Below are 24,323 nucleotides of genomic sequence, written 5' to 3'. Positions count from 1 at the left end.
CCACACGAAATATTACCATAACCAAAATGACGAATGAAAATCAACAAATCAAAAAACTGCACAAAAACGACTGACCAAACACTCGGCCTAGTCTAGCACATGCAACCCAAATCAAATTTCTATGCAAGCGTACAAGTAAGGCAGACATTTATTACAGCCTCTGTAGCGGCTTATTTTTAAATACACTACACATCACTGGAACCATAAGTTGGACATAGACCGTTAGATGGTCAAAGAACTGGAAGAGCAGCAGAAGACCTCAAAAGCTGATCAAGGCAAATGCCGCTGTGTCTCACAGTAAGCAATCGATATCAATTGAACTGCGAATCAAACAAAAATAAGCAAGATCAGGATGTCGTCTAAAGCAGTATTGACGTTCCGGACAAAATAATGGAACGGCGAAGAGTCTACTTTAAATAACCCAAGCAAACACTTTGACAAGGAATGGCAGTCATTCTAAGCTGTGTATTACTGCTTAGACTTAATACCAAGCAGGACACTGTCTATAACATTGTTTTCATGCCTAACATTAGGTTATACCTTTTTAAACATCTGTTCGTAAGCGTAAGCGTGTTTTTAGAAAGATAAACGGGCGATCTACTGTTCTTGTTTGTCATTTGATTTAAGTTATGCTGATTGGCGTTTTATAAACTTGACACCTGGGAGGTCTGTTTAAATTGTTTTGTGATCACATTTTGATGATAATCACAACGCACTAGCTCACTTATTTTATGGTGCTAAACATGCACTTTCTTGCAGTATAGGATACCGTTACTGAACAAACTGGAAAAGGCTGCATGGGGAAAGGTTTTCTCTATTAGTAAGGAAAACATTTCCCTTTTGAAAAACAATATGTAATTTTATCACAACATAAAAAATTGTCATTAGAAACGTCAGTATGGTGTTGAATAAATCTATCGGGTATTCTCTGTGCCTGGTAGTCTATTGTAATTACTGAAGACGAGGAAGCGAGACTACCGCTGTCTAGTGATCATCTTCGGATCAATTTCCTATTGGTCCAGAGGCCTTTGATCTCTCAAGTTGATCTCCAGCGTTCCGTTCCCTTGCTCACGCGCTCTTTGCAGAAAGGGGTTTAATATCTAACTTGGACAACCAATCTTGAGCAGAGATCCGCAGGTGAGCTAAGAGCTGTTATAAGTCAGCGGGACATATTCTAAAACAGCAGAACCTATTCTAAGAAAGCAGGAAAATATTATAGTTAAGTGCAGAGATTTCAAAAGTTAGACGTGTAACAAGTCGTAAACTTTAATTTGATAGAAATGCACAACTGCATAGTATTGGGCAATGAGATGCAGATTTTATTTTCATCTCCATTAATATCTGTTTATTAGTTACATTTGTGTGACATTTTCTTCATAGTGACATTCCATATCCCGAGACACATTGATCAGATGTTATTTGTACTCATCAGTTGCCAGGAGGCTGCAAAATGCATTTCTTCTTTGCTCTCAGGTTGACACCCCACCCTAATGACCAGCAGACAACAGCTGTCTTGTACCCTCCTGAGTCACGTGACATGCCAAACAGGTGATACCTTTTACCTAACCTGCACGTCCTTTCTGTTGCACTTCTATGATGTTTAAATATGCACATATGTGTTCTTTAAAAAAAAAACTTGGAAAAACGTATATCACTTAAAGGTATTCGGGGGGCAGTATTTTCATAGCCTATGTGGGAAAGCCACCCGCACCTCCCCCAAGTACTAAATATGAGGGATAATTTATTATCCTGTAGTTAAAAAATAAAACAGATAAGGAAATTCAATTGTGCCAAAGAAGAAGTACCATTAAACTCAATCTTTATAGACTGGCTTTTTGTAAGGAATGTCCTGTAGGCTATCTACACGAATACCTGGGATGTCTCATATTTGTCCTCTCCTTTGTTTTCAGAATGTTGTGAAGATTGACAAATAACACATCGGAATCTCTCCCCGGCGTCCGCCCAATGACAGGCTCTTTGGAGTACTTGCTGCTGCACGAAAAAAAAAGAGCAGCATATAGTAATTCTAACTAAAAATCAGTTTATAAAAATGTTTTCCTCTCCTGTTTGACTCATCAACGCCTGCTTTCCGAAGATCTGAGCAATGATACAATTTAAGTCACTAAATTGGGTTATTCTGACTAAAACAGTAAGGCGTGTATCGTATAGAAGTTTCATAAATAGATAAGAATAAGAATAAGAATAATAATGTTACTGCTGAAAGGGAATAAGTAGATTAATGCATGAAAATAAACGCTCAGAAAGAACGTGTGTGTTATTGCAGTGTGTCTGCTTTATGTAAATAAAAAAAAGGGCGGCGCCACCAGCGCCAAAACTACTGAACCGCGTCTTCTGTTCAGAACAGGCCATGCTGCAGCTCTAATATGGGGCCCTGTTTAGAAATTGAGAACTTTCGTCTGTCATGTTTCATCACGTTCAGTCTTAATGAAATATGAATGGAGATCTAGATGGAGGTAAACATGGAAAAGTCCATTTAAAATTCTTCAAGTATTTGACTTGGTTTGCATTTTACTGGAATTCAAGGGTGTTCTTCAATTACAACCCACAAGGCTAACCACTTCAAAAGGGTCCATAGGGCTAGACTAACTTTGCCTTGGTGAAAAGAACAGAATAAAACGGAGAACTGACGAGGTCAGACATTACACATTCAGTCTCCCAGATCGACGCTGCGGTTACATCAACTACATATTCCCCAAGACACGAATTTGCGAATAGCCTTTCACACAAATTCGGATCTACAGGGTATATATAGATGACAGATATGCCCAGCCATTTGACTGATATGCAACAATGAAAAAGACCACTAGTTTTGATCAAAATGTCAGGTTTTGACAGGGCTAAATTGTGACAAAAGGCCCAGTTTTGTTCTAGTACAACTGAGTGCACCTAGGCCTATAGGACAAAGGATAAGCCCTCGCTTAAACAGGCTATCAATTGGCCTTAGCTAAGATAAAGCTACAAAACGTCTCAACGCAGTACGTGTTGTTCACCGGCGCTCTTTGTTGTTTTGATCAATGCACATGGTCATTACCGACTTAACGGCTGGTTTTATTGTCGATGTGCGTTATTAGCAATGTATTAGCTTATTAGACTATAAATAAGAACTAAAGTAAACTTACATGTTTTCCCTTCATTTTTTCTAGGCAAATTCCTTGTTTGTACGCGATCCGTGGCGTTTATTTATCATCCATCTCATCTTTGGGCATGCTACTGTCCAAATTGTAAATCCGTTTGTAAAATGTAGTCTTATAGGGCGTGAGTCCTTCCTCGCTGCCTCGTTTCGTGTTCACTTCAACAGGGATACAAACTGAGCTTCTTCTGAGATATCAGAGAAGCTTTTGGACGCATAACAATCGATTGAGGATGAAAAATTAAAGATAACCCTAAGCGCGACATCATTGATCATAGACATCCTACTGCTGCACCACTTGGATTTTTTTCCCTATTTTGCTAAATTTCCATACCAGTATAACATACAGGCCAATCTATTACCAATAAAATATAAGCTAGTATATTGTTCTATATGATAATCAAATTTATAATCCGCAAAAATAAAACCAGGCACAAGGGAAGTAATGTTTTTCTTGTCATGTAGTTGTTTGTATTGTAGGCTATATGTAAGACAATGCCATTTTTTCCTTGTGTATTTTTTTCCAAGCTGAAAAACGTGTTAATATTAAAGGATAACAGTTCAAAGTTGTGCATAATATCTTCCTGCTTTCTGTACTGCTGTCCTAGCTTTGGTTTGGCAGTATAGGCATCTTTGGTCTGTCATAAAATGAGAATCATTCCGTCGTTCGGTGACCTCAAGATGAACTCAGTCCCATTCACATGTGCTGGGCAGTATGGGTTAGGCTGTGAGTAGTTTAAAGGCGTTTTACAGATAAATATAAAAAGCCAAGTACATTTTCGTGCACATGTAAATATGTTCATATGCGTTTGAATGCTCGCTTCTTTAATATAGGCAAAATCGTGGGAACACTGTTTCTGCCATTGTTCATGCCCGCAGTGAAATCAACCTTCGCGAATCGGCCATGGGCAGGTTAGAGTTTATGGGATTGTAAAGTTTTGTAGGTTTGAGCATTTGTACTTGATAGTAGCCTATTGGGAATTCATTAACAGGATTTCGAATGCAATAGTAACATCCATTATTGGCGAAAGAAGTTAGGATGAGCACAAGAACGGTAAACCGATTAGGAGCTCGGACTAAGGCGTGCTCTGCTGGTGACGGAGGAGCGTTACAGCGGCCAGAACCACTAACTCATAGAAAACGCTGGTTTACGCAGTTTTTACATTTGAGATTATATGTGCTGTAATATATTTAAAGACCAAACGAATTATTTTTCATCATTGCACCTTATTTTGGTTGTACTTAACTATTCTTTTCTATGTTTTACAATTCATACAAATATAGACTATATATATGGAAATGGTACGATACTACAAGTCAGAGGTTTATTATAATCCTCAGTATCTGATTGGAACAATATCCTTTGTAGGCTTCATTTGTGACCCTGCCTGGCACTGTGGCACACAACTTGTGCCTCTCTGGTAAGGCATGTGTTCAGCACCAGTCTCCTGACCTCGCAGTGATCCCTTCGCAATGAATAATTGATGAGAACAGCGCACAGATTACCCCTATCAATATGCAAAACACATTACTGTAGTAGAATGAAACTTTAATAGTTATGAATAGGGGAACCGTGTGTATCGCAAGAATTTGGAACGATTATCATGTTTTCAGTGCATTTAATTTCATCAGCATTTTGGGAAAAAATACAGATAGATGATTGCTTTTATAACTTCTTTACCCACAGACCCGAATAGTCAAAATCCATCAGCAAAGCCTTAATAAGCACAAGTTCTCTCAGTGTCTTATTTTTAATTCTGTTTCAAGCACATTAAAGTTATAGAGCGATTTATCTGTATTTAGACTTTTAGCAGACAAATTTTCCTTGGCTGAGGACAAATATCCACAGTTAATATCATTGTAATTGTATTTTAATTTAGAAATGTTAAAATATCATTAAAATGTATTATATGCCTACATAGAGGCGTATTTACAAAGACAAGAGAGGACATTTTTGACGAGAACACAGAGAGCACATCAATCAGTCCCTCCAAATAGCCTGTGTAGTGCCCTGCTATTCTAAATTTGTATGCAGTTTACGGTCAACTAAGTTACATCGAATCAGCCTATATGAACGTTCTGACAGAGCCTGACTGAAAATATTTGGGCCTAATTGTTTCTGACACATGCGGAACAGCTGATCTCTCTGAAGTTGCACGTTGTTTGAATCAGTCTAATCCTTTTCAAAATAATACTTAATTAAACGCACGTACAGATAAAATGAAAACTTACTCGGAGATGTCAGTTTGTCTCTCTGCCTTGCTCAAATCCAAGAGAAAAGATGACAGTAAATAGCCAAGTCAGTGTAGGATATGACTGCCCAAGGTAGCTGACTAAGAACACGCCACATGCCGTTCACAACCTTTAGAATCCCGCTGAAGCAGTGAAACTGTCACTTTCATTCAAGAATGTGAATTATGTCGCACATTGTCAACCCCCAAAACCATAAAACTAACTTTATGGACCTCACGTGACTTTTTAGTGCTACAGAAAACTACAAGTCTATGTTATAGACTGGACTTCGCGGAGAAATCAGTGAGTGTAGTCCGATTTCTGATGCAAGACTGTCCACAATGTTATATAAATTATTCGCAGTTCCTCCGATTTGATCATTCCGAGGTAAGTTAATGGATACAAACGCCGTGAAAAAAAAAAGTTATTTTTCATGTCAGGTTTAATATCCCTTTTTGATAATAAAAACAAACCTATTAGGTTATGCCAAACCGCTATATAAAACAAACGGAAAACAGGACGAAATTCTTCAACCCTATTTTTCCATTGAATAGGACATGGAATCAGACATGTATGGATGTGCATGTTTTGTAGGACTGCACCCCATAAGCTGTAATACGCAAAAATGTTGAGTAAAACTATTTTACCTATTCATGAGCATCATAAAGTGAACGAGTTTAGCGGTTTAAAACTTGACACAAGATTTTTGTCATAGCGGTCTACTGCGCCAGAGGAAAAACATCACTGAGACTAAAAGAAACTTTATTTTCTAATTAGATTAACCAACCGTTCTGAGTTTGTAGTGAAGACATAAATAGAAAAAAACAGCTGACAAAATTCCCAGCATATCAATGTTAAAACATTATCCTCAGCTTTTAACACGGAACGTTCACCACTCACGTTGTACAAATAAAATACTGATCACAATTGTACATCAAACATATTTCATCCCTCATGAAACATTTTACGAGTCTCGAAATGTTTAGATGAACATAAAGTACACACATGTAGCCTAAGTGCGAATATAGAGGATTTTTTCCCGCAATGTAACTATCCTATGCAAAATAATAATAATAATAATAATAATAATAATAATAATAATAATAATAATATATATGAATAAACTCGGCACAAGCATAAATGTTCTGCAAAATTGAAAAGCAGTCTACACTGAAGTTCCTATACAAGTTTATAAGAGTACAACAAAGTTATTGACTATCACCTCTGATATAGGTAGTGCGAGTTGTTACTGTACAGTATTCCTGTTACAGGTCTTAAGTTGCACACAAAGAGCTTACATGGAACATGCTTTCTTCCACGAAAGTATAAACTTGATACGTAGCATTTACATTTATTTTATGGCAACTGCAACTAGGCTACCAGTAGCCTATAGGATATGTGATAACAATATTCAACGATTGACGATTCGTGTTACACCAGTTACACAGAAATTAGACGCCTGATAATGACAAGCAGAAAGGTGCAGTGCTATACCAGCAGTCGAATATTTTCAACTACTTTGAATATTTCTATAACACGGTCAGTTTTGAAAAGCACTTCCTGCTGTAGCGAGACTCATACTTTTCAGTTTATTGTCCTTCTTCCATTTCATCCTCCGGTTCTGGAACCAAATTTTGATTTGCCTCTCAGTGAGGCACAACGCGTGTGCAATTTCTATTCGCCTTCTCCGGGTTAGATACCTATTGAAATGGAACTCTTTCTCCAGCTCTAACGTTTGATACCGAGTGTAGGCAGTTCGAGCACGTTTCCCATCAGGTCCAGTCATATCTATGGCATATAGACAAGAGCAAAAACATAAGTAAATACAATTAAATCATAATATGAACCAGGAACATGTACCGAGAATAATGGTATTAACCATCGCGCCTACAATAGCGTCCAAATAATTACGGAGTCCACAAAATCTTGCAGACCTTAGTTCAAATTGTACCTCATCTATTCACCTCTTCACAGGTTGTCTCGCACCAGTAAGCTCTACCCTATAAAGCATTTGGACTTATCGCTTTCTTTCTTATATCTAGTATCTAAATATTATTGTCTTATCCTCTACAATCTATGCATGTGTTCTAAAGCTTAGAATACTCATATTGTACTATAGCTTCATCACATAATTTATATAATGAATATCTTCAGCAAATGTTATTATTTTTTATTAATTTTGACCTTCATTTTACGAATACTGCAACTGAAACCAGGTTTATTCCGCGCCATTTAACCTGGCATATATCAAAGCGATAAAAATATTTATACCGTGACTAATGTGAAGTTTCCGCATCCATGGAAATATTTGCGGGGTTTGACCGTCGCTGGATGTTGTAGTCGAAGTCGCCACAGATTCTTGTTTCTGCGTCCGAGGAGTGGGGTTATTTGCCTGCGCACCTTCCTCGGTCTCAGAAGAGACGTTAGTCTCGTCCGTTTCTACAAAGTGTGTGCTGTTACTGCTGGTGAGGTTGTTGCTGGTGAGTCTGTTGTTGCCCCCGGTTGTGCTCTGGTCAGAAGAGGGAGAGGAGCCTTTCAGGTTGAGGGTCTCGCTGTTAGCACAAGGCAGGGGATCTGGAGACGCAAGCGAGCAGCTTGTTTGCCTATACCGGGTGTCCGTGCCCGGGGATTGGAAAGCGCGGGCGTTATCTCCAACTGCACCGAAATGGGCATTGTTGTTAGACCGATTTACGCTAAGGTCTATTCCATTGTAGGTGTAACCGAAAGACCCGGAATGCATGCTCGTGTCCCTGTAAGAACCGTTCATAGCGCTGTTAGTCCCATAATTTAGTAACTGATAGTCGGACCCATTTGGATAGCGCCCTGAGAAGGAGTTTAGAAAATAAGAGCTCATTTGGATATTTTAAAGGTCTTGATGAGCAGATCTTGGTTGTTAAAATCCCGCGCAGCACAATTTATGATGTAAAAATGAATTATAGCAATGCACTGTACTTCGTTTTTGCCATGTATGCGGCCAAATATGGGAGCGCGTTAGGGCATCACGTGCCTTTGTTGACCAGTCGTAAATTCTCTCTGATGACTTCAAGAGGTAATTCATGCTCTATGGTTACAAATGATGACGAAATGATGATCGTTAGATTCAACTCAATGGTGCCTCCCCATTGCGCGCTGCATCCCATGTTAGCAGAGGGCGTCACCTACTGGGAGAACTGCAAAATGCCCAAACACCTGCACATCTTATACTTTTTGTCTTACACCACTGTGTAATTACATTAAATTATATTTCTTTCTTAAAATACTTTGCTAAAACAGCGTCGTCTATTTATCTCACACGTACGAATCTGAATTAAGTTCTTTGTTTGTAACTGGCTATCTACGTAAGACAGGCTATAGAAAGTATCAGCAAAACAACATGACATGAACGTAGCAATGGTCTCTTAAATAATATAAATGAAATAAAACAGAATAAAATCAAATAAAACCTGGCTCAGATTTAAATGCCGTAGTTGGCATAAAAGTAAAGAGAAGCCAAAGGCCTATCCTACATAAGAGATTGTCACAGGTTAGCCAAATTGATATTAGGCGAGAGTAAATTTTGAGAAATTAAGAGTTAATAAATCACACATCACCATTTCTTTACACACATTATCGGGCATAAATACACACATGCAAGCGGATAACCGTGGTTCAATATTTATTTTATTGACAAAATGGCATTGCTAACAAAGTTCACTAATGCATTTTCAGTGCATCCACATACACAAACGTGACGAACAAAATAAATTAAGCCTTTAAAAGCATTTAAACACACTTTTCTTTTTCAAATAATCTATGTCCAGTAATAAGACATGTCACTCTTCTTCTTCACAAGCCTACCGTTCGCGCTATGTCGCTGGTAGACTCGAGGCTAGAATGGGAGAGCAGCTCTACTGGAAATTCAGCCAATAATTTCGGGGCAGGTAATTAAATGTATCTAATGAAAATACACAATGGTGGTCAAATTCCCCGTTCTCTGTACCACCGTTACCTATTGATAAGGATGCCTGGTTTTAAGCCACAAAATCGTCAGTAGGTCTCTGTTTTTAGCTGTCGCATGTCAACAGTGCCTTAAGTAGGTAGCTCTTCTCTGTTGTATAAATTTGGACATCTATATGGACATACTACATGTTGTGGGTAAAATTTTTGGAGTTGCTTATTATGTAGTACAGTGCATATTTAAACATTTATCACGCCTTGCCCTCTTCGTCCTTCTCACTGGCCTTTGTAGAGTTCATCATTTTATTCTCCTTCTTCCACTTCATTCTACGATTCTGGAACCAGATTTTTATCTGCCGCTCTGTTAAACAGAGAGCATGCGAGATCTCAATTCTGCGCCTTCGGGTCAGGTATCTATTAAAGTGGAACTCCTTTTCCAACTCAAGAGTCTGAAATCGAGTGTAAGTCTGACGACCCCTGCGGCCAGCGCTGCCGGGTATGCCTGTCAAAAAGAGAAAGAAAAGCGTGTAAATATACAGAAACTGACATAAGGCACGCCCAAGCGAAATCTTGATATTATTATTATTATTATTATTATTACTACTACTACTACTACTACCAAAACTTCTGAAGTAAATTATAGAAAAGGAAATTGTCCATAATACAGTAATGTATCGTTTATGATTTGACATTGGATGCGTCTTGATTTGAAAATTAAAAGCACCAAGTATGTCGGTTCTTGATTCGTGTTATACGTAAAGCTCAAGATACATAATTGCATGCGAACAATTTCCTATTTCTACAGTTTCAAAACGATAAACTAAAGTCTGCATTTTCTATGCACGAGACATGCTGACATTTTGTCTGTTATATTATGTGTAAAACTGCTCAACGTATCACTGAAGACAGTACTTAACCTACCGTTACACGAGTTCATCCTCTGCATCCAGGGATAAACCGGGGTACACGGCTTGTCTTCACTGTAAGAATATCTGTCTGAACTCTGCTCAGAGCAGTCCGTCTTGCACTGGTCCTGGGTTAATACCAGCGAGTCTTCCAAACCTCCGAGCGTGCATGAACGCTCAGCGTCTCTATACATGTTTGACCCAGCGTAGTCGCAAGCTGTGGTGGATCCGGTTCTCCCGAAGACACCAGTAGCTTGCTGGTAGTACGAGGGGGTGTAAACCTTGTCCTGCACATTGGTCGCTCCGAACGTGGCGCTCGGGTAGTGTCTTAAAGTGTCTGTATATCCCGAGGAATATAACGGTATCTGACCCAAAAAAGACTCTTGTCCCCCGGGTAGAGAAACGGGAAAAGCTGAGTTGACGAAGTAGGAACTCATTGGGTGGCCCTTGTTATTGTCCGAGTGTTATGATTTGTTGTGTTTTATAGTCCAAGTGTGTTTTGCCATTACTTTATCTGTGGTTTGGTTTTAGCCGAAGGGGGGTGGCGAAGTGCCAATGTGAGACCGCAGGGAAATACACCAGCTGATCAGTGGCTGACCAATCCTGGACATCTCCGTCAACAGAATCGCTCTGAGGGAGGGGAGGCTCTTGTTGCACGGGATGGAATCCTCAAAGCATATAAAACCCATAAGCTTCAAGAGTTTGTAGCTAATACAGATAAAATCAAGAGAAAATAGACTACTGGGACTGAAGCAAAAGTAGGTTTATAGAACCCACATTTCGCCTGGATAACCCAAAAAACTGGCCAACCAATTCCCTTACTAGAGCGGTCGCTTCATAATGGAGCAGAAATGAACATCAACAGTAATGTAACTACAAAAAAAAGAGAGAAAAAATAAACATTTTAGATATAGCAAAGAACGACTGATATAGACTTACCTGTGTAGCAATTTACTCGCGCGCACTGTATGGTGGACTCAGGAAGATAATGAATATATGCCGATATTTAAGTCCACCGAGAGTAGAAAAAAAACATTTCTGTTTGGACAATTGAAGTTTCGATTTTCGTTACAAAGTTCGTTACCTTTCAAATTAGGCTACATGTAGTTTTCCTAAAGGGGTTCGAAATACATTTTATATATATTTATACATGCTTATGGAAATAAAACCTGGCCCATGTCTCCAGGTGAAATCCCTATAATTCCATTTTTCACAAGAAAGATCTTTAATTAGCCAAGTAAACTCACAACAGTAACCTCTCGACGCAGTAGGCATTGGAATTCGATAACCTAATCTATTTTTGGATCATTAATAGTCATTTATGATTCAAGTAAAATCTGCTTTCGATGTATAATTTTAGCATCATACATTATTCTCTCATTCAAGCAAGTACATCTAATAGTGTATTAAAACAATTCCCATAACATTAACCGAAGACAAAAAATTCGTGGTGATCGCCAGGGCTGATCTGACGTAACCACTATGCCATGTGGTTTCATTTTTTTTGTCACACCTGCATGCGTTTTAATAGGCTATGCAATATATGTATATACATGACTATAAAACTATTCATTCCTGCTATCTATTCCCCATATTTTATATGGATAGTCTACCCAGAAGGTCTTGGTATCATCACTTTGATCACTGTACCTTTTTCTTTTCTTTACAAAGCGCTGCAATACAAATTAAACCTTCCCAATAAGAAGACCGATTGCAAAGGTTAATTTAACATGCAGAAACTAAATGCACAAACCTATCAATGCCAAATAAAACATTTGGACACAGGATCTTTCCTGGAGTCTAGACATTCGAAGGAAGACTGTACAGCGGAAGCCTAACACATTGCAAAAGATGGAAATTACAGTTGCGCTGCATCCAGCTAAACCATATCACCCATACCTTCTAACGAATTTTTAAAAAATCTTGTACAGAAGACGACATGATAATAGTCTGCATCACCCTACACGTGGGGCCTAGAGTCAGACAGCTCAGAAACACCGAACCTTCCATTATCGCGTGAGGCAGATTCTTTCGTCACTAGATGGCATCATGGAGCAAGAAAAGAGATAAAGTGCGCATTAAAGGGATAATAACGTCTTTTAGTTGTTTGGGATGTGGATTTAACACAAAGCAATCGAACACATGAAATGCTCGTCAGGTAGAGTTTCACAATTAAACAACAATTAATCAGTCGAGGCTACAAAATCAAATAAATAGTTTTACGGTTAATTCGGCTAATTCATTAGCTGGGGTAGCCTACTAAAATGATTTCAAAGCAGCAGCTAACATTACAGCCGAATATCATCCGAAGCTAACCAAATAGTGAGCCGCAATGGTGGATTTCTGAATTGGTGGTTGTGTCTTAGGATGCACGTAGCCACGACTATGACTAGGGTATGTCTACTTAAGGACTAGCCGTATATAGTAACAACTGAAACAGATTCCTTTGTGCAGTACGAAAAAAACGTTAGCTACTAGAAAGGGGGCCACAATTCGAAAATATTCCTAAAAAAATCCAGCAGCACACCACAGAGATGAACGTCCCTCAAACCTAATCTGAGATCACAACTATTGTTTAACATAGCGTTACTTTGTTTCAATTAATCAGCCGTGATCAGACGTGGGAAATCGATAATGACTTGTTATTTCCAGAAATACACCATGTTAAACCTGAATTAGGTTACTCCTTTTTAATAGCAATTACTTTTATACTTTTATGTTTCCTTAAAGATAAACCATGCTTTTTCACGAGTGCTGCAAACAGAAATGAGAAATTAAGAATATTCGATGAGTTCACTTTGGATAGTTTAATTTTTAGAGTAATGTGTTTTATAAATGTATCCAAGCACAGCTAACCAATAAAATATATTCCACTAACTGCCGTTTAAGTTTAACTCAAAACTGCACAGTCTCGGTTTAACGTGAATATTCTGGTATTAGTTAACCACAGGTTTGTTTTATTTAGCGTCCAGTTAAATATGACAAGGACTTACAACAAGCATGTCTGCACGAGATAGTAGGCCTGCCATCCCGTGGGTTAAATAAAACACACATGCACTGCTTAACATCACAAGAAACACTGAAGTAGCTCCTACCTTTTCCGCTTCTCATTGTCTCGGAGGACTTTTCCAAATTAATCAGGACATTTCTTCGAATCTTCATCTCCCCTTGTAGTAATCGAGTGATCCAGTAAAAATGCCAAAAATATGAACGAAAAATAAAACATAAGTGAGCGAGTTTTGAGCCATTCAGTCTTCTGTGATAGGAACATCTCCAGCGCAGTGCACATACAAACATTGCATTGGAGATGACAGCCTCCAGCCATTTATATTCAGTTCAATAATCTAGGTTAAAATTCTGGATATACAGCCTAATATTAACAACGGGTAAAATCGTAAAGAGCAAGACAGAGGTGTTACTGACTGCACCCTGACCAAAAGAACCCTGCATTATAACCACTTGGGAAATCATAAAAAGTTCATGTTCACAGAGAGCTGTTCACGTGACCGCGCCTAGCCAATCCTGGGGCAGAGCCACACATAAAGTTCTATCACAAAGTTGTAAATTTTCATAAACAACTGGGAGTTTATTGCTTTGCTCCAGCAGTAGCTTCGTAGCCGCCATCTTTTTTCGTTAAAAAAAGAAAGATAATGCACTACTACCTTAACCGGAAAAGCTTTTTTTTCAAGTTTTCCTCTCTTTTTATAAGAAAATCTCAACAATCTGTAATGTGCCACCAAATAAACGTATAAAATTAAAGCTATATGCAACGGTGTGTGCAATTTATTTTACATAATTTTAATAGTTTTCTATGGCATGTATGGGGAACTATTCTTGTTCGTTCTGCAGCATTTGGCAAAAAAAAACTACAACTGGTTTTAGAATAAAACAAACCATTAGCGAAAATAACTTAATAGCTTAATTTACCTTTTTAAAAAATCCTTTTCAGTGTTCTATGCTAGACGAGTAACAGTGAACAAGAGAAACAGACAAACGGTCAGTGTAAAACCTTTTATTGCACTAAACATGCTTGGCGGAAAGAATGACTTCCTGTAAGAATAAACACTTATTTCCGACATTTATTGGGGCAATAAAACCGTATAACCCAAAAGCGACCTGTGGGTTATCTAAGAGTCTCTCAAAATCAGGCAATACCGGCCCAGTCCAAAAGAGAAGCGTCGCCTGATGGGTGAAGCGGTAGACTACAACTAAAACATTTTATCATGCCTCTTATAAAGTATTTTTTAAATATTGGAGCTAGTGGTAATTATGAATTTGATAAACAGTTAAATATATTTTATTAATCTTACAACTCAAGCTGTATTCCCTTTCAAAAAGGTTACAGAAATATAAAATTCAACGTGATGCAGTTTTAACAAGTGTCACATACTGCTCTAAATGGACGTGTTGTTTCCATGTCCTAAACGTGAGGTTTGCCCGTACACATCAGTATACATATGTTCAGATGTTACTAAATATGTGCATATCAAATTGTTTACATAGTGCGTTCAGAGAAACAGGCCTATAGCCTAAGCGTGTCGTGGGCTGTTTTCGGTTTTCCATGGCATTTGAACGGCGTTATAGTGTTTTTTGAAACCAAAAAGGCATACCATGCGAAAATAATAAATACATCCACTGAAACTGAATTTGAATTCAGTGTATATTGTATGAATTTTCACAATACCTGAAAAATAATTTGAACTTTTGAGCATTTTGTCTGAAGTGTAACATTTTTGCTTCCGTAAATATAAAATTCCCTAATGTTTCAATATACCTTTAAAGAAAAGCAAAGTAGATAATGAACTGAAAATAATTTTTTGAGGCAAGTTATATTTTCTGTTATTGGTATTGCCACTAGACTGTGCAAAATGTAATTAAATGGTGTAGAGTTGCATACACCTTTTGTCCAATATTTTAAGGGAAACGATTTTAGCAGGAAAAAGTGGTCAAATAGAATTGTAGCTCTAGGCTTATAGCTCTTCAGAAGATTGCGAGGATTCGTGATACCATCTTATAGGCCTATATATTACCTATCTGGACTCATTTTGCTTTTACTTTGTACATTGGCACTAGTCTTACCACAAATGTCATAGCATTGCACTGTTTATGGTAACGTCCATTCGTTCAAGGCTGTAAAAGGGAAAGCAGTACGGTTTTTGACGTTTTGAATTGGATGTTGAGTACGGTAAACTGCCCGAGAACATTTTAGGGGATAGCCACAAGAATGTGCGTTGCTGCAATGCCCAGCATAAAAACCTTATTCAATAAAAGGAACAGGCGCTCAAACGAAGCCTGTTGTTGACGTCAGGTCATAAACATTTTAAACCGAAAATACTGCAGCTGTCATGGTGTTTGGCGAGAGAAGCTTTCGCAATTTCCAGGAAGGCCTACAGCATGATGTCTTTGCATTGTTTATACTTTAGTCTATCAAGACGGGACGGGAATTTGTTTTGTTATAAACATTTTTAAAACAAATTAAAATGAAAGATCAATAGGCGGTGCAATCATCCTAACTATTTCATGTTTTAGTATTAGCTAGAATCCATTATTGCTGTATTTCATTGCACAAGTGGTCTAACAGTGACCTCTGAGTTCTGAGTTCTTATCAAATACTTACAATAATGGTCAAGCGATTAGACTATCTACCTGCAGTTGGACATGAGCTTTGGAGGCATCAAACTGTAGAAATACAAGACAGCCTACCTTAGATCTTAATATCCCAATTTTTATCTAAACTTAATTTCATCATTAAAAATGACAAATTCAACCTCATTCCAGTCCGAGCAATTTTAAGGTAAAAAAAATCAAATTAATTGTGGCATGGCTGTTCAATTAAAGTGTTACAATTTCATTGACTCAAAACAACTGATAAAATCACTTGCAATAGAACTGATCTGACTTTAAATTAATGTTACTGCAATAAGACCAAATCATCTTTGTTTTATAGCTCATAATTTAATCTATTTAATATATTTTAAATTTTCCATAGCCCTTATATCCTACTGAAGTTTTTCTAATGTTAAGGACCAACTTAAATGTATTCTAGACACAGAGTACAGGGATGTTTTAAGTCTTACAAATAATAATAATAAAATAATAATTTAAAAAGACAAATAATAATAATATCAAATAATACCATGTGAACAAAATAAATAATTTTCCTCTAAATTTAGATTGCCTAAAACATGTTTAATTATAATTTAATTTAATTTTTAAACCCAGTAATACAACTGGTCGGACACTTCGCTTGTCAATTATTATTACAATGTTAATATGAATCTTAAGCTTTACCATGTGCTTTTTTTCAATTTTTCTGGTGTCTGTCAGACTAAAATTGGGCATTTTAAGATGAGAGAAATTAAACTATGTGAACTCCTGAGCTGCTGTAATTGGTACACATTTGACTTGTGTGTGTCCTCTGCGCTGCTCTCGTTTAGAGCCCTATAAAGTCTAATTTAATATACAACGATAAAACTAACCTAGCCTTCCTTTTAAAGAAAAGTAAAGACTGTCTGTGTCTCTCTGTGTATGAGAATGTCAAGACATGCTGCCCCTTCAGATGGCCAAGGTTATAAAAGCAGGCGCAAGTATAATGAGGATTTGTATTTCGAAGGAAATGCTAGGCTAGATTGCTCGCGGAAATAAATATTCAAGTCTCTAAAACTCATTAAAGGAGCCTCGAAGTAAAGGTCGCTGACAGTTTTCGTCCCATTTGGTATAAGAACAAACTATAAATAGAACAACCCTGTGACTGAGCTGTGATTTTTGTTAAGGTCATCAAAACTTACCATTACCATTGTCTTTAGATGCAGCATGTCTATAGCATCATTAGTATCCCCAGATTTACCTCACGGATAGACTTAGTTGTTCAGCTAAAAAGCAGAACTGTACCTAAAATGGGCCTCGAAACCAAACGAGACTGTGGTTGCAAAGTGTGATGTACCAGCCGGTGCGTTACTATTGGCCCTCTCTGTTCTGAGGACAAACCCCTTGTTACAACCGGAAAGAGACCTGGGAATTGGAAGGGGGGAAAAAGAAAAACAATGAACACAAAAGGATCTTTATTGTACCCTTTTCACATACACTTCCAACTAGAGACAATTAAAAAGACAACTAGACAACAATCAAGTGCTTCCACAGATATCCAACATATAACAGCAATATTTACAGTAGGTTACGCATACTGACTGTTTGCGCGTGCCCTGGACTGATTCGCTGAACTGTATAATTTACACATAGGTAGTTATCTAATAAAGGCTGTGGTAAGCCTAATTAAATGCTATTCTCATCAAGTAGTCAGTAATCATAAAAGTGCATTATACTTACAACACTACACTCCCTGATTCCCTGATTTCTAGCTCCATTTCCCACACTCCGAAATGACAATTGTTTAATTTGCGGTGTTTACTTGAGTCAGCCTGGTGGACATTTTGCTTTAGCGATTCAAATAAGTATGGAGTGGTCTGTGTGTAATGAGCAGGTTTAAATGCAGTTCTTGCATAATATCTCCCCCGTGTGAACGTAATCCGGGACGGGAATGGATGCTGTATCAGCATTGTCCTTACTGCGCCCCAGTCCCACTGAAAGCGCTCGCGCGTGCACCCCCCCCCCCCCCCCCCCCCCCCAACACACACACACACACACACACACACACACACAGACTAGGTACTTCTGAGGTAAGAAAAAATAATGAATTATTATAAATTAATACACGACAACCATATTACGTTTCGCTTGTAGTGCATTCATATACTTATTATTACTATTTTTGTGGTTGTTGTGGCTGTTGTTGCTTCTATACTTCTAGTGGGCTAATGCAAAGAGAAAAAAATACTTCGCTATGTTTGACAGAGCTTAATTAGAGAACTAGTGTATAAACCGTGTCACAGGTGTTCAGCCTACTCCAAATATGTCACGAAGCTAATGTGAAAATGCTGTAGATTTATTTGTTACTATAATTTCATGTTCTTCGCAGAATTACACTTTTTCTGAGTCCCCCTCTCTGGTTGTGTGTTTTCCTGAATCCTTGGTACATTCTTTCCTCTGTCTTTCAATCTCCTCTTGTTCCGCTTTACTGCTGGGGAACTTGTCTTTGTTATTTTCCTTTTTCCACTTCATGCGTCTGTTCTGAAACCAGATCTTCACCTGCCTCTCGGTGAGGGCCAGCGCATGCGACACTTCGACGCGACGTTTGCGGGTCAGGTAGGGGTTGAAGAGGAATTCCTTCTCGAGCTCCAGCGTCTGGTAGCGGCTGTACGTTTGTCTGCCCCGCCTTCGTCCGGCAGCTACAGGGGAAGGACGCACCATAATTAACTCCAATTGTATAATAAATTATTAGATAAGCGTTTGAAAAATACATTCCCGCTGTGTTCGCTGACGTTCTAGGTCTCGTGTTCTATTTCCCTGAATCAGCAAAACTTGGAAACTTTAAACTGCGGAAGGGGGTTAAGGCCTAATGCTTAATTATGTGTCATAAAATGTTTAATTGGAGTAATAAGTGTTGTCATAACAAAAGAACAAGGATGTTTCATCTTTGTAGTCTCACCTTGCGGTCGCATCCACGGGAAGAGTTGTGTTGGACACGCTTCTGCACTCTCTAGATCATCACCAATACAGGCTGCTTTTAAACTGTAGTCCCCGAGTTGAGCTAAATCCGTATCCTGGTTGCCACCAAAGGGCTGCCTCTGTAAACCGTCCTGTCCGAAGAGGTTTACGCTGGGTTCTCCATGGTATGTTACTGGACACTGGCTCTGCGGGTAAGATGCATGGGAGAACGTTGATGCGCCGTGGTGATAAAACTCCGGGAGCTGAGTCGCATGCTGAAAAGTAGATCCTGTATTGTGTCCATATAGCACAGATGGTCTGCCGCCAAGGTCTTGTGTATATCCAGAACACTCGTAGTAATTGGCACGTACAGAGTCGCTTCCTTTGAATTTAGTGAAAAGAGAGTTAACAAAATAGGAACTCATCCTTGGTGCCAATAAACTTTCTCAAAATAACCGAACTACACAAGATTTATAGTTTAAATTAGCCCCCGTTTCAGTATATCTCAAGTCATACAGACTGTGTCTACTTTTGCCTTTCAAAATGAATGAGTGCGTCTAGTTCAGAATTACGCTAACAATGCTGGAAGTATTCATGCCAAAATTCGTTCTGAATACATTGCAATCACGTGGCATTTTAGTGAGGGGTTTCATGAAATAGCGTTCTCCTTTCGTCTTCCAGAGCTCTGTGGTATTTTGCGGCATTTTCAGGTTATTGACTCCTTATTCATTGGACCCGTCATTCTCAAACACAAAGCGCGCGCATGTGATAGGAAGACCGTGGCAGAGTGAAGAGCGAGAAATGGAAGAAGGAAAGCGCGAGTTGGTTGTGTGGGGCGCGAGGGGCGGTAGAGGGAGGGGTAAGCTTGCGCTGTTGCTGGTAAACCATTTTAGTGGCGAGGGCTCGAACGACAGCTACAAAATGCCAATATATTCTGTAACAACAGAAGACAATGTCCTGTGTAATTGTTTACTGTCTTTTTTACACGCGTAAAATCATATCATTTTATTTGAAAATATATTAAGGTAAAGCATTCAAAGGTACAACTGGTTGAAATAACTACTCACATTTCTCATATGACTTTAAAAATTATTAAGACGAGTTTCAGACCCGATTTAATTCTATACCCGCTTTAACTCCTAATCACAACTGACATCCCAATTTACAAGATTAGACTTCAATTCATAACCGTCCCTTAAGCCTATCTGGCCTATCAAGACAAGAAAATATCGATTGTCCCAGTCAGTAGATAATTTGAAAATGTATTTGTTCACATTGTATTCCGCCACAGTTGTTTGTAGCTTTCTTTATTTGGCTGAAAAAATGCGAATTATTTTTTTATTTATAAATAAACGACATTGCTGTTGACTAGATTTATTCCTGATAATGTGCGCAGGGTCCAGTGCAGCGATCGGCTTTGAAGTGTAGCATATTCTTAGTTCAACTATGCCACTGTGCGGTGAAAATAGGTAGTGCATTATATTAGGGGAACAGAAACAAAAAATCTACGTGCAGGCCCTGAATGGATGATTTTCAGTCCTACTTAAAACAACTGTAAATTTTGCCGTCATTTTAGTTTTGAGCTTAATTTTCTAATAAAGCTTAGAGAAATATTTGTTAGATTAAAAAGAAAGCCTCTGACTTTTTCTTAATTTTTTAAACAGATACAGAAGAGGAAAAGGGAAGGCGAGAGTGATGTTTTGGTGGAAATTAAATTAAATACTGTCGAATCCGCACTTGGTTTGTACAGCAGCCTCAAATTAAGCAAAGATAATTACACGGATTTATGAGTTATACTATTTGCGTTACCATTCACTACGAGAAAAGCAATATAAAATTTAATTGCCACATTCACTTGATTGCTTATACGGCACGGGAAAGTTGATGGAGGCAATACTTTTCAGTGTCCAGTTCAAGCGCAAAACATTTAGAACAAAACATCTACATAGTAAAACTAATAAAAGATTCATATAGTAAATATTTACACGTGAGCAACATGAACGTTTATTAGACAAGTAGGCAGAGGCTAGAATATTAAACATTTAATCATGGCAAATTGCATAATATAGTAGTAATAATAATAATAATAATAATAATAATAATAATTGATGTGGGTGGTGTGTGAAACAATATAGGCTGTATTTGTTATATTTGTCACTCCTTTTTTATTTAGTCAAATGTTGGTGTGACTAAATCAATGTAACTGGAGATGAAAGAAAACAAAGAAATCACGGCAGCAAGCAAAAGCGGTCCAAGTGCACGTTGTATCTTTTACCTTCAGACTGACATATTTCAATTGTATAGCACAAATCTAAAATGGAATTGTACCCTATCTTACTTTTTGCACTTAGATTGTGGAAAAGATTAAATGTATTATTTTTACAAGTGCAAATTTTTAAGAAGCGCGATAGTAGTATTCTTGCTCTCACTGAACTTCAAAACAGGAAAGACGCGTTTTCAACCATAGGTGAAATTCATACGCAGTGTGCCATAGACGAACTATTAGCAATCAGAACGTATTCTAAACGAAATCTTTCATAGTTATCGCCAGAGATTAAATACTCGTTCATTCAAATTTAGGTAGCCTGCTTCCTATCAGGTTGAATCAGAAATTTGTATTACCTCTACTTGTTTAACCATTAACCACAGTATTTTATATTTTCTATATTTTATATGTTCTGGGATAATAGTTAATTTACAAATATGGTTTAGTTATTTTTGAATATTTGTACAAATTTAGTTAGATTGTTTTAAATGCATAAATCACAATCTATGTTAAATTATGTTTACAAGCTATGTATGTGGATTCCACTGAAAATGGCATTTAGTAAGCAATTTAAGTTACTCAGTCAATTAAACACATTCATAGAATACCACAAACAACAAATAATTGTTGACATTTATTTAAATATTTGCTTTGCTCAGTGAATATAAATGCTCAATGAAGTAGTGAGGCAATCAATGGTTTGCTTAATTATCCAAAGAAGACTTCAAGACAAATTCACATCAGTTCATATTACTGTATAGTCCTTGCGATAAACTGAACAAATGCAACATCCTGAGCAAAACCCAATAACTAAAAAGGAAAATAAATGAACACAAAAACAGATACTGAATGGATGCGTTCAGGGCGGCTCCTGCACTTGGCTGTTGAACGCTGGGATGCTGAGCAGTAACGCATCAGTTGGTGGGCCCTTGGTGGGGGGCTTTACAGGGAGCTCTGCGCAGGCTGTAAGATAGGTCTGGCCGTGGGACCAGAGGGGCAGGGCTGGAGATGATGAACAGACTCTGCATGGCTTTAGGGTCTGAAGACACTGGAGTGCAGTGCAGTCTCTTTGGGATCGGCTGTGGCACCGTGGCCATGGCAACCCGTGTCCTCGACTCAGCCAATGAGCAGCTCATACTGGTTTGCCTAGCAAGAAGGCTCGTAACTAAGAGAGAGAGAGATGGAGTGAACGAGACAATGAGAGAGAAATAGAGAGTAAGAGAGAGAGTATAACTTCAGCTACAGCGTTTACATAAAGCACTGATACTTTATGTAAAGCATCAAAGCACTGAAGTCAGAACCATTAAGATGCCAAAATCCAAAAGCCCAGCCTAGTGGCATGTTTCTCTAAGTTTATTTGCTCACTTGACCACGGCGTGTGGTGAGGACTGGCAGCCTTCCTGTGATGTGGAACAGCTCGCTGCTCTGTGTCAGATGCAGTCGCCATATTGAGCACATAGCGCTGCACGCTGGTGGGCTCGCTCAGGGCCGGCTGCCGAAGCCCCACGTCGCGAGCGGCCCAGGCACAGCTATGCTGCAGGAGGTGGGTGTTCATGTACTGCAGGCAGGGTTTGGTTCCCAGAGGCACCTGCTGCACAACTTCAGCACAGGGGGGTTTCTCTGCCACAGAATACAACTGTATGGACAGATAACCGTACATCATGAGAAATGTGTATGCTTACACCGATGCCATTCACTGCAACTCATAGAACTTAGTATATATAACTTTGCAGAAAACATGCAACAATAACCCTAATATTCAATCTTGCAATCGCTGTTTAAGTCCAGTTTTTTAGCCAATCTCACAATCCTCACTATTACCTTGCTGGGTCTGTCATATGTACTGTGGGAATGGAAACTGGCTTGTTCATATGGGCGCCTGGTAGAATCAGGCAGAGGTTGGGCAACCTGTAGAAGCTGGTACACCTGATCAACCACGCCTAGTTCCCGCAACAGGTGTTTCCTTTCCAGGAGGCCATTGATTCGTTCTACCTCTTCATCCTCTGATACAATCACAGCTAAGGAAGTTCCTCCTCCTGGAGCAGGAAGTGGAGGCATGGACAGCTGCTAAAGAAAATAATTCAGAGAATATGAACAAGGAATAAGCAGGAAAAATTAAAAGCAATGTCTCTGAAAACTGAATATTTTATTCTGCGATAAAACAATATATAATATATAAATAATTTTAGCTCCCTCTAGTGGCAGAGCAATGTTACACCACCATGTCCAGAGTGAAACTGCAGAGGCCTTGAATGTACGCAAATCAACATCCTTCGATTAAAAGGAAATAATAATTCCCCAAATCTTCAATATTGACTAATTGCAGTAATATAGCTCAAGGTTTTAAAGCAAAAACTGACAGAATGCCATGCTGAATGTTGCAACCTACATCTTGCTGAGAGTTCAGACCAGAGTGTTTAGGGTGAGCTGGCGCTTTGCGTGGCTGGGCTCTCTCTCCTGCAGACTCGCCCTGCAGCTCACGCCTGTGACTCCCCTTCTGTTCTTTCTCCTTCTGCTCCTGCTTCAGTCTGAGCTCCTGCAGCTGCTGCCTACACACATACGCACGCAACAGTGTGACACTGACACTCTGCTTTCTTAACTCTTACCAGCAATGGTCTCCTTTTCAGATGAATTCAGTTATGTGACGTCTACATGTAGCACAGAGCTCGTACCGAACGCATTCTTCCCTCGCCTTCGAGGCTGTGGTCTCCTGGAAGAGGGAGCTACTGTGTTCAAAGTATTTCTCATACTTCTCCCCTCCCTCTTTGGGGTAGATCCGACGGAATCCACCCAGGTGTTTGGCTTCGTATCTCTGCATCTGTTCCACATTGGCTGCATGGGACTGGCGAAGATCCTCATTCCTGATCACGGAGCCGATCAAATGACAAGTAGATTTATTTAAGAAAAGAAAGCTTTAGCATTTAATTGGGTAGTTGGGATGCCTGGAAATGACTAAATATGAGGAAAGAACTAAGACATATAAATTATGTGACTTTCACTACCACTACCATTTTTCCTATTTACATTTACTGTATTTAGCTGATGCTTTTATCCAAAGCGACTTACAATTATGACTGCATACAACTTGAGCAACTGAGGGTTAAGAGTCTTGCTGAGAGGCCCAACAGTGGCAGCTTGTCTTGTCTTGTCTTTTAATAGTATTTAGAAATGTACATCAAATTCTTAAATCACCTATATTATTGTCAGGGTGTTTACTCTGGCAGTGCTGTGTCAATGCAGCAATGTAGCACCTGGCCTGTCTGGATAGATTCTGCTGTAGTCGCTCTTT

General features: G+C 38.7%; 4 protein-coding genes across 7 annotated transcripts in view; all 4 read right to left on the bottom strand.

Annotated features, from left to right (window-relative positions):
- Nucleotides 1-6,128: 6,128 nt before the first annotated feature.
- hoxb5b (homeobox B5b) lies at nt 6,129-8,352 on the bottom strand. The gene is made up of 2 exons (XM_027006029.2): nt 7,655-8,352; nt 6,129-7,171 (listed from the first exon to the last, which is right to left on the bottom strand). The coding sequence occupies exons 1-2, from the start codon at nt 8,235-8,237 to the stop codon at nt 6,924-6,926; spliced, it is 831 nt and encodes a 276-aa protein (XP_026861830.1). The 5' UTR covers nt 8,238-8,352; the 3' UTR covers nt 6,129-6,923.
- A 680-nt stretch (nt 8,353-9,032) lies between these two features.
- On the bottom strand, nt 9,033-13,626 carry hoxb6b (homeobox B6b). Of its 2 annotated transcripts, XM_035533675.1 has the most exons (3): nt 13,320-13,626; nt 10,241-10,892; nt 9,033-9,821 (listed from the first exon to the last, which is right to left on the bottom strand). In XM_035533675.1, exons 2-3 carry the CDS (start codon nt 10,659-10,661, stop codon nt 9,571-9,573), a joined length of 672 nt encoding a protein of 223 aa, XP_035389568.1. In that variant the 5' UTR covers nt 10,662-10,892; nt 13,320-13,626; the 3' UTR covers nt 9,033-9,570. The 2 variants fall into 2 exon arrangements, with proteins under 2 accessions (XP_035389568.1, XP_026861833.1); XM_027006032.2 differs by lacking the exon at nt 13,320-13,626 and having other exon boundaries at nt 10,241-11,093.
- Nucleotides 13,627-17,869: 4,243 nt separating this feature from the next.
- Nucleotides 17,870-19,541, bottom strand: hoxb8b (homeobox B8b). The gene is made up of 2 exons (XM_027006031.2): nt 18,770-19,541; nt 17,870-18,509 (listed from the first exon to the last, which is right to left on the bottom strand). Exons 1-2 carry the CDS (start codon nt 19,191-19,193, stop codon nt 18,202-18,204), a joined length of 732 nt encoding a protein of 243 aa, XP_026861832.2. The 5' UTR covers nt 19,194-19,541; the 3' UTR covers nt 17,870-18,201.
- Nucleotides 19,542-21,655: 2,114 nt separating this feature from the next.
- ttll6 (tubulin tyrosine ligase-like family, member 6) overlaps nt 21,656-24,323 on the bottom strand; it is a 5,896-nt gene continuing 3,228 nt past the window's right edge. For 2 of the 3 annotated variants that reach the window (XM_027006020.2, XM_027006022.2), the window contains exons 9-14: nt 24,286-24,323; nt 23,707-23,895; nt 23,424-23,583; nt 22,856-23,101; nt 22,400-22,670; nt 21,656-22,199 (exon numbers count right to left, since the gene is read on the bottom strand). The exon at nt 24,286-24,323 is cut by the window's right edge and continues 141 nt beyond it. In XM_027006020.2, the coding sequence (XP_026861821.2) occupies nt 21,949-22,199; nt 22,400-22,670; nt 22,856-23,101; nt 23,424-23,583; nt 23,707-23,895; nt 24,286-24,323 (1,155 nt within the window). In that variant the 3' untranslated portion in view covers nt 21,656-21,948. The remainder of the gene's footprint in view (nt 22,200-22,399; nt 22,671-22,855; nt 23,102-23,423; nt 23,584-23,706; nt 23,896-24,285) is intronic. The other variant, XM_027006021.2, reaches the window with a different exon arrangement.

This window comes from Electrophorus electricus, chromosome 14 (genome assembly GCF_013358815.1).
Source record: "Electrophorus electricus isolate fEleEle1 chromosome 14, fEleEle1.pri, whole genome shotgun sequence".
Lineage (NCBI taxonomy): Eukaryota > Metazoa > Chordata > Actinopteri > Gymnotiformes > Gymnotidae > Electrophorus > Electrophorus electricus.
The sequence above is the reverse complement of the archived record's forward strand: the minus strand, read 5'-3'. Positions and strand labels throughout refer to the sequence as shown.

Bases quoted from the DNA above. Each gene is read 5' to 3' on its own strand.
- hoxb5b (XM_027006029.2), bottom strand. From the start codon at position 8,237: ATGAGCTCTTATTTTCTAAACTCCTTCTCAGGGCGCTATCCAAATGGG. The intron at 7,172-7,654 runs GTATAAATATTT...TATATGCCATAG, and splicing joins GAAACTTCACATTAGTCACG to ATATGACTGGACCTGATGGG.
- hoxb6b (XM_035533675.1), bottom strand. From the start codon at position 10,661: ATGAGTTCCTACTTCGTCAACTCAGCTTTTCCCGTTTCTCTACCCGGG. The intron at 9,822-10,240 runs GTAGGTTAAGTA...TCTTTTTGACAG, and splicing joins GAGGATGAACTCGTGTAACG to GCATACCCGGCAGCGCTGGC.
- hoxb8b (XM_027006031.2), bottom strand. From the start codon at position 19,193: ATGAGTTCCTATTTTGTTAACTCTCTTTTCACTAAATTCAAAGGAAGC. The intron at 18,510-18,769 runs GTGAGACTACAA...CTTCCCCTGTAG, and splicing joins CCCGTGGATGCGACCGCAAG to CTGCCGGACGAAGGCGGGGC.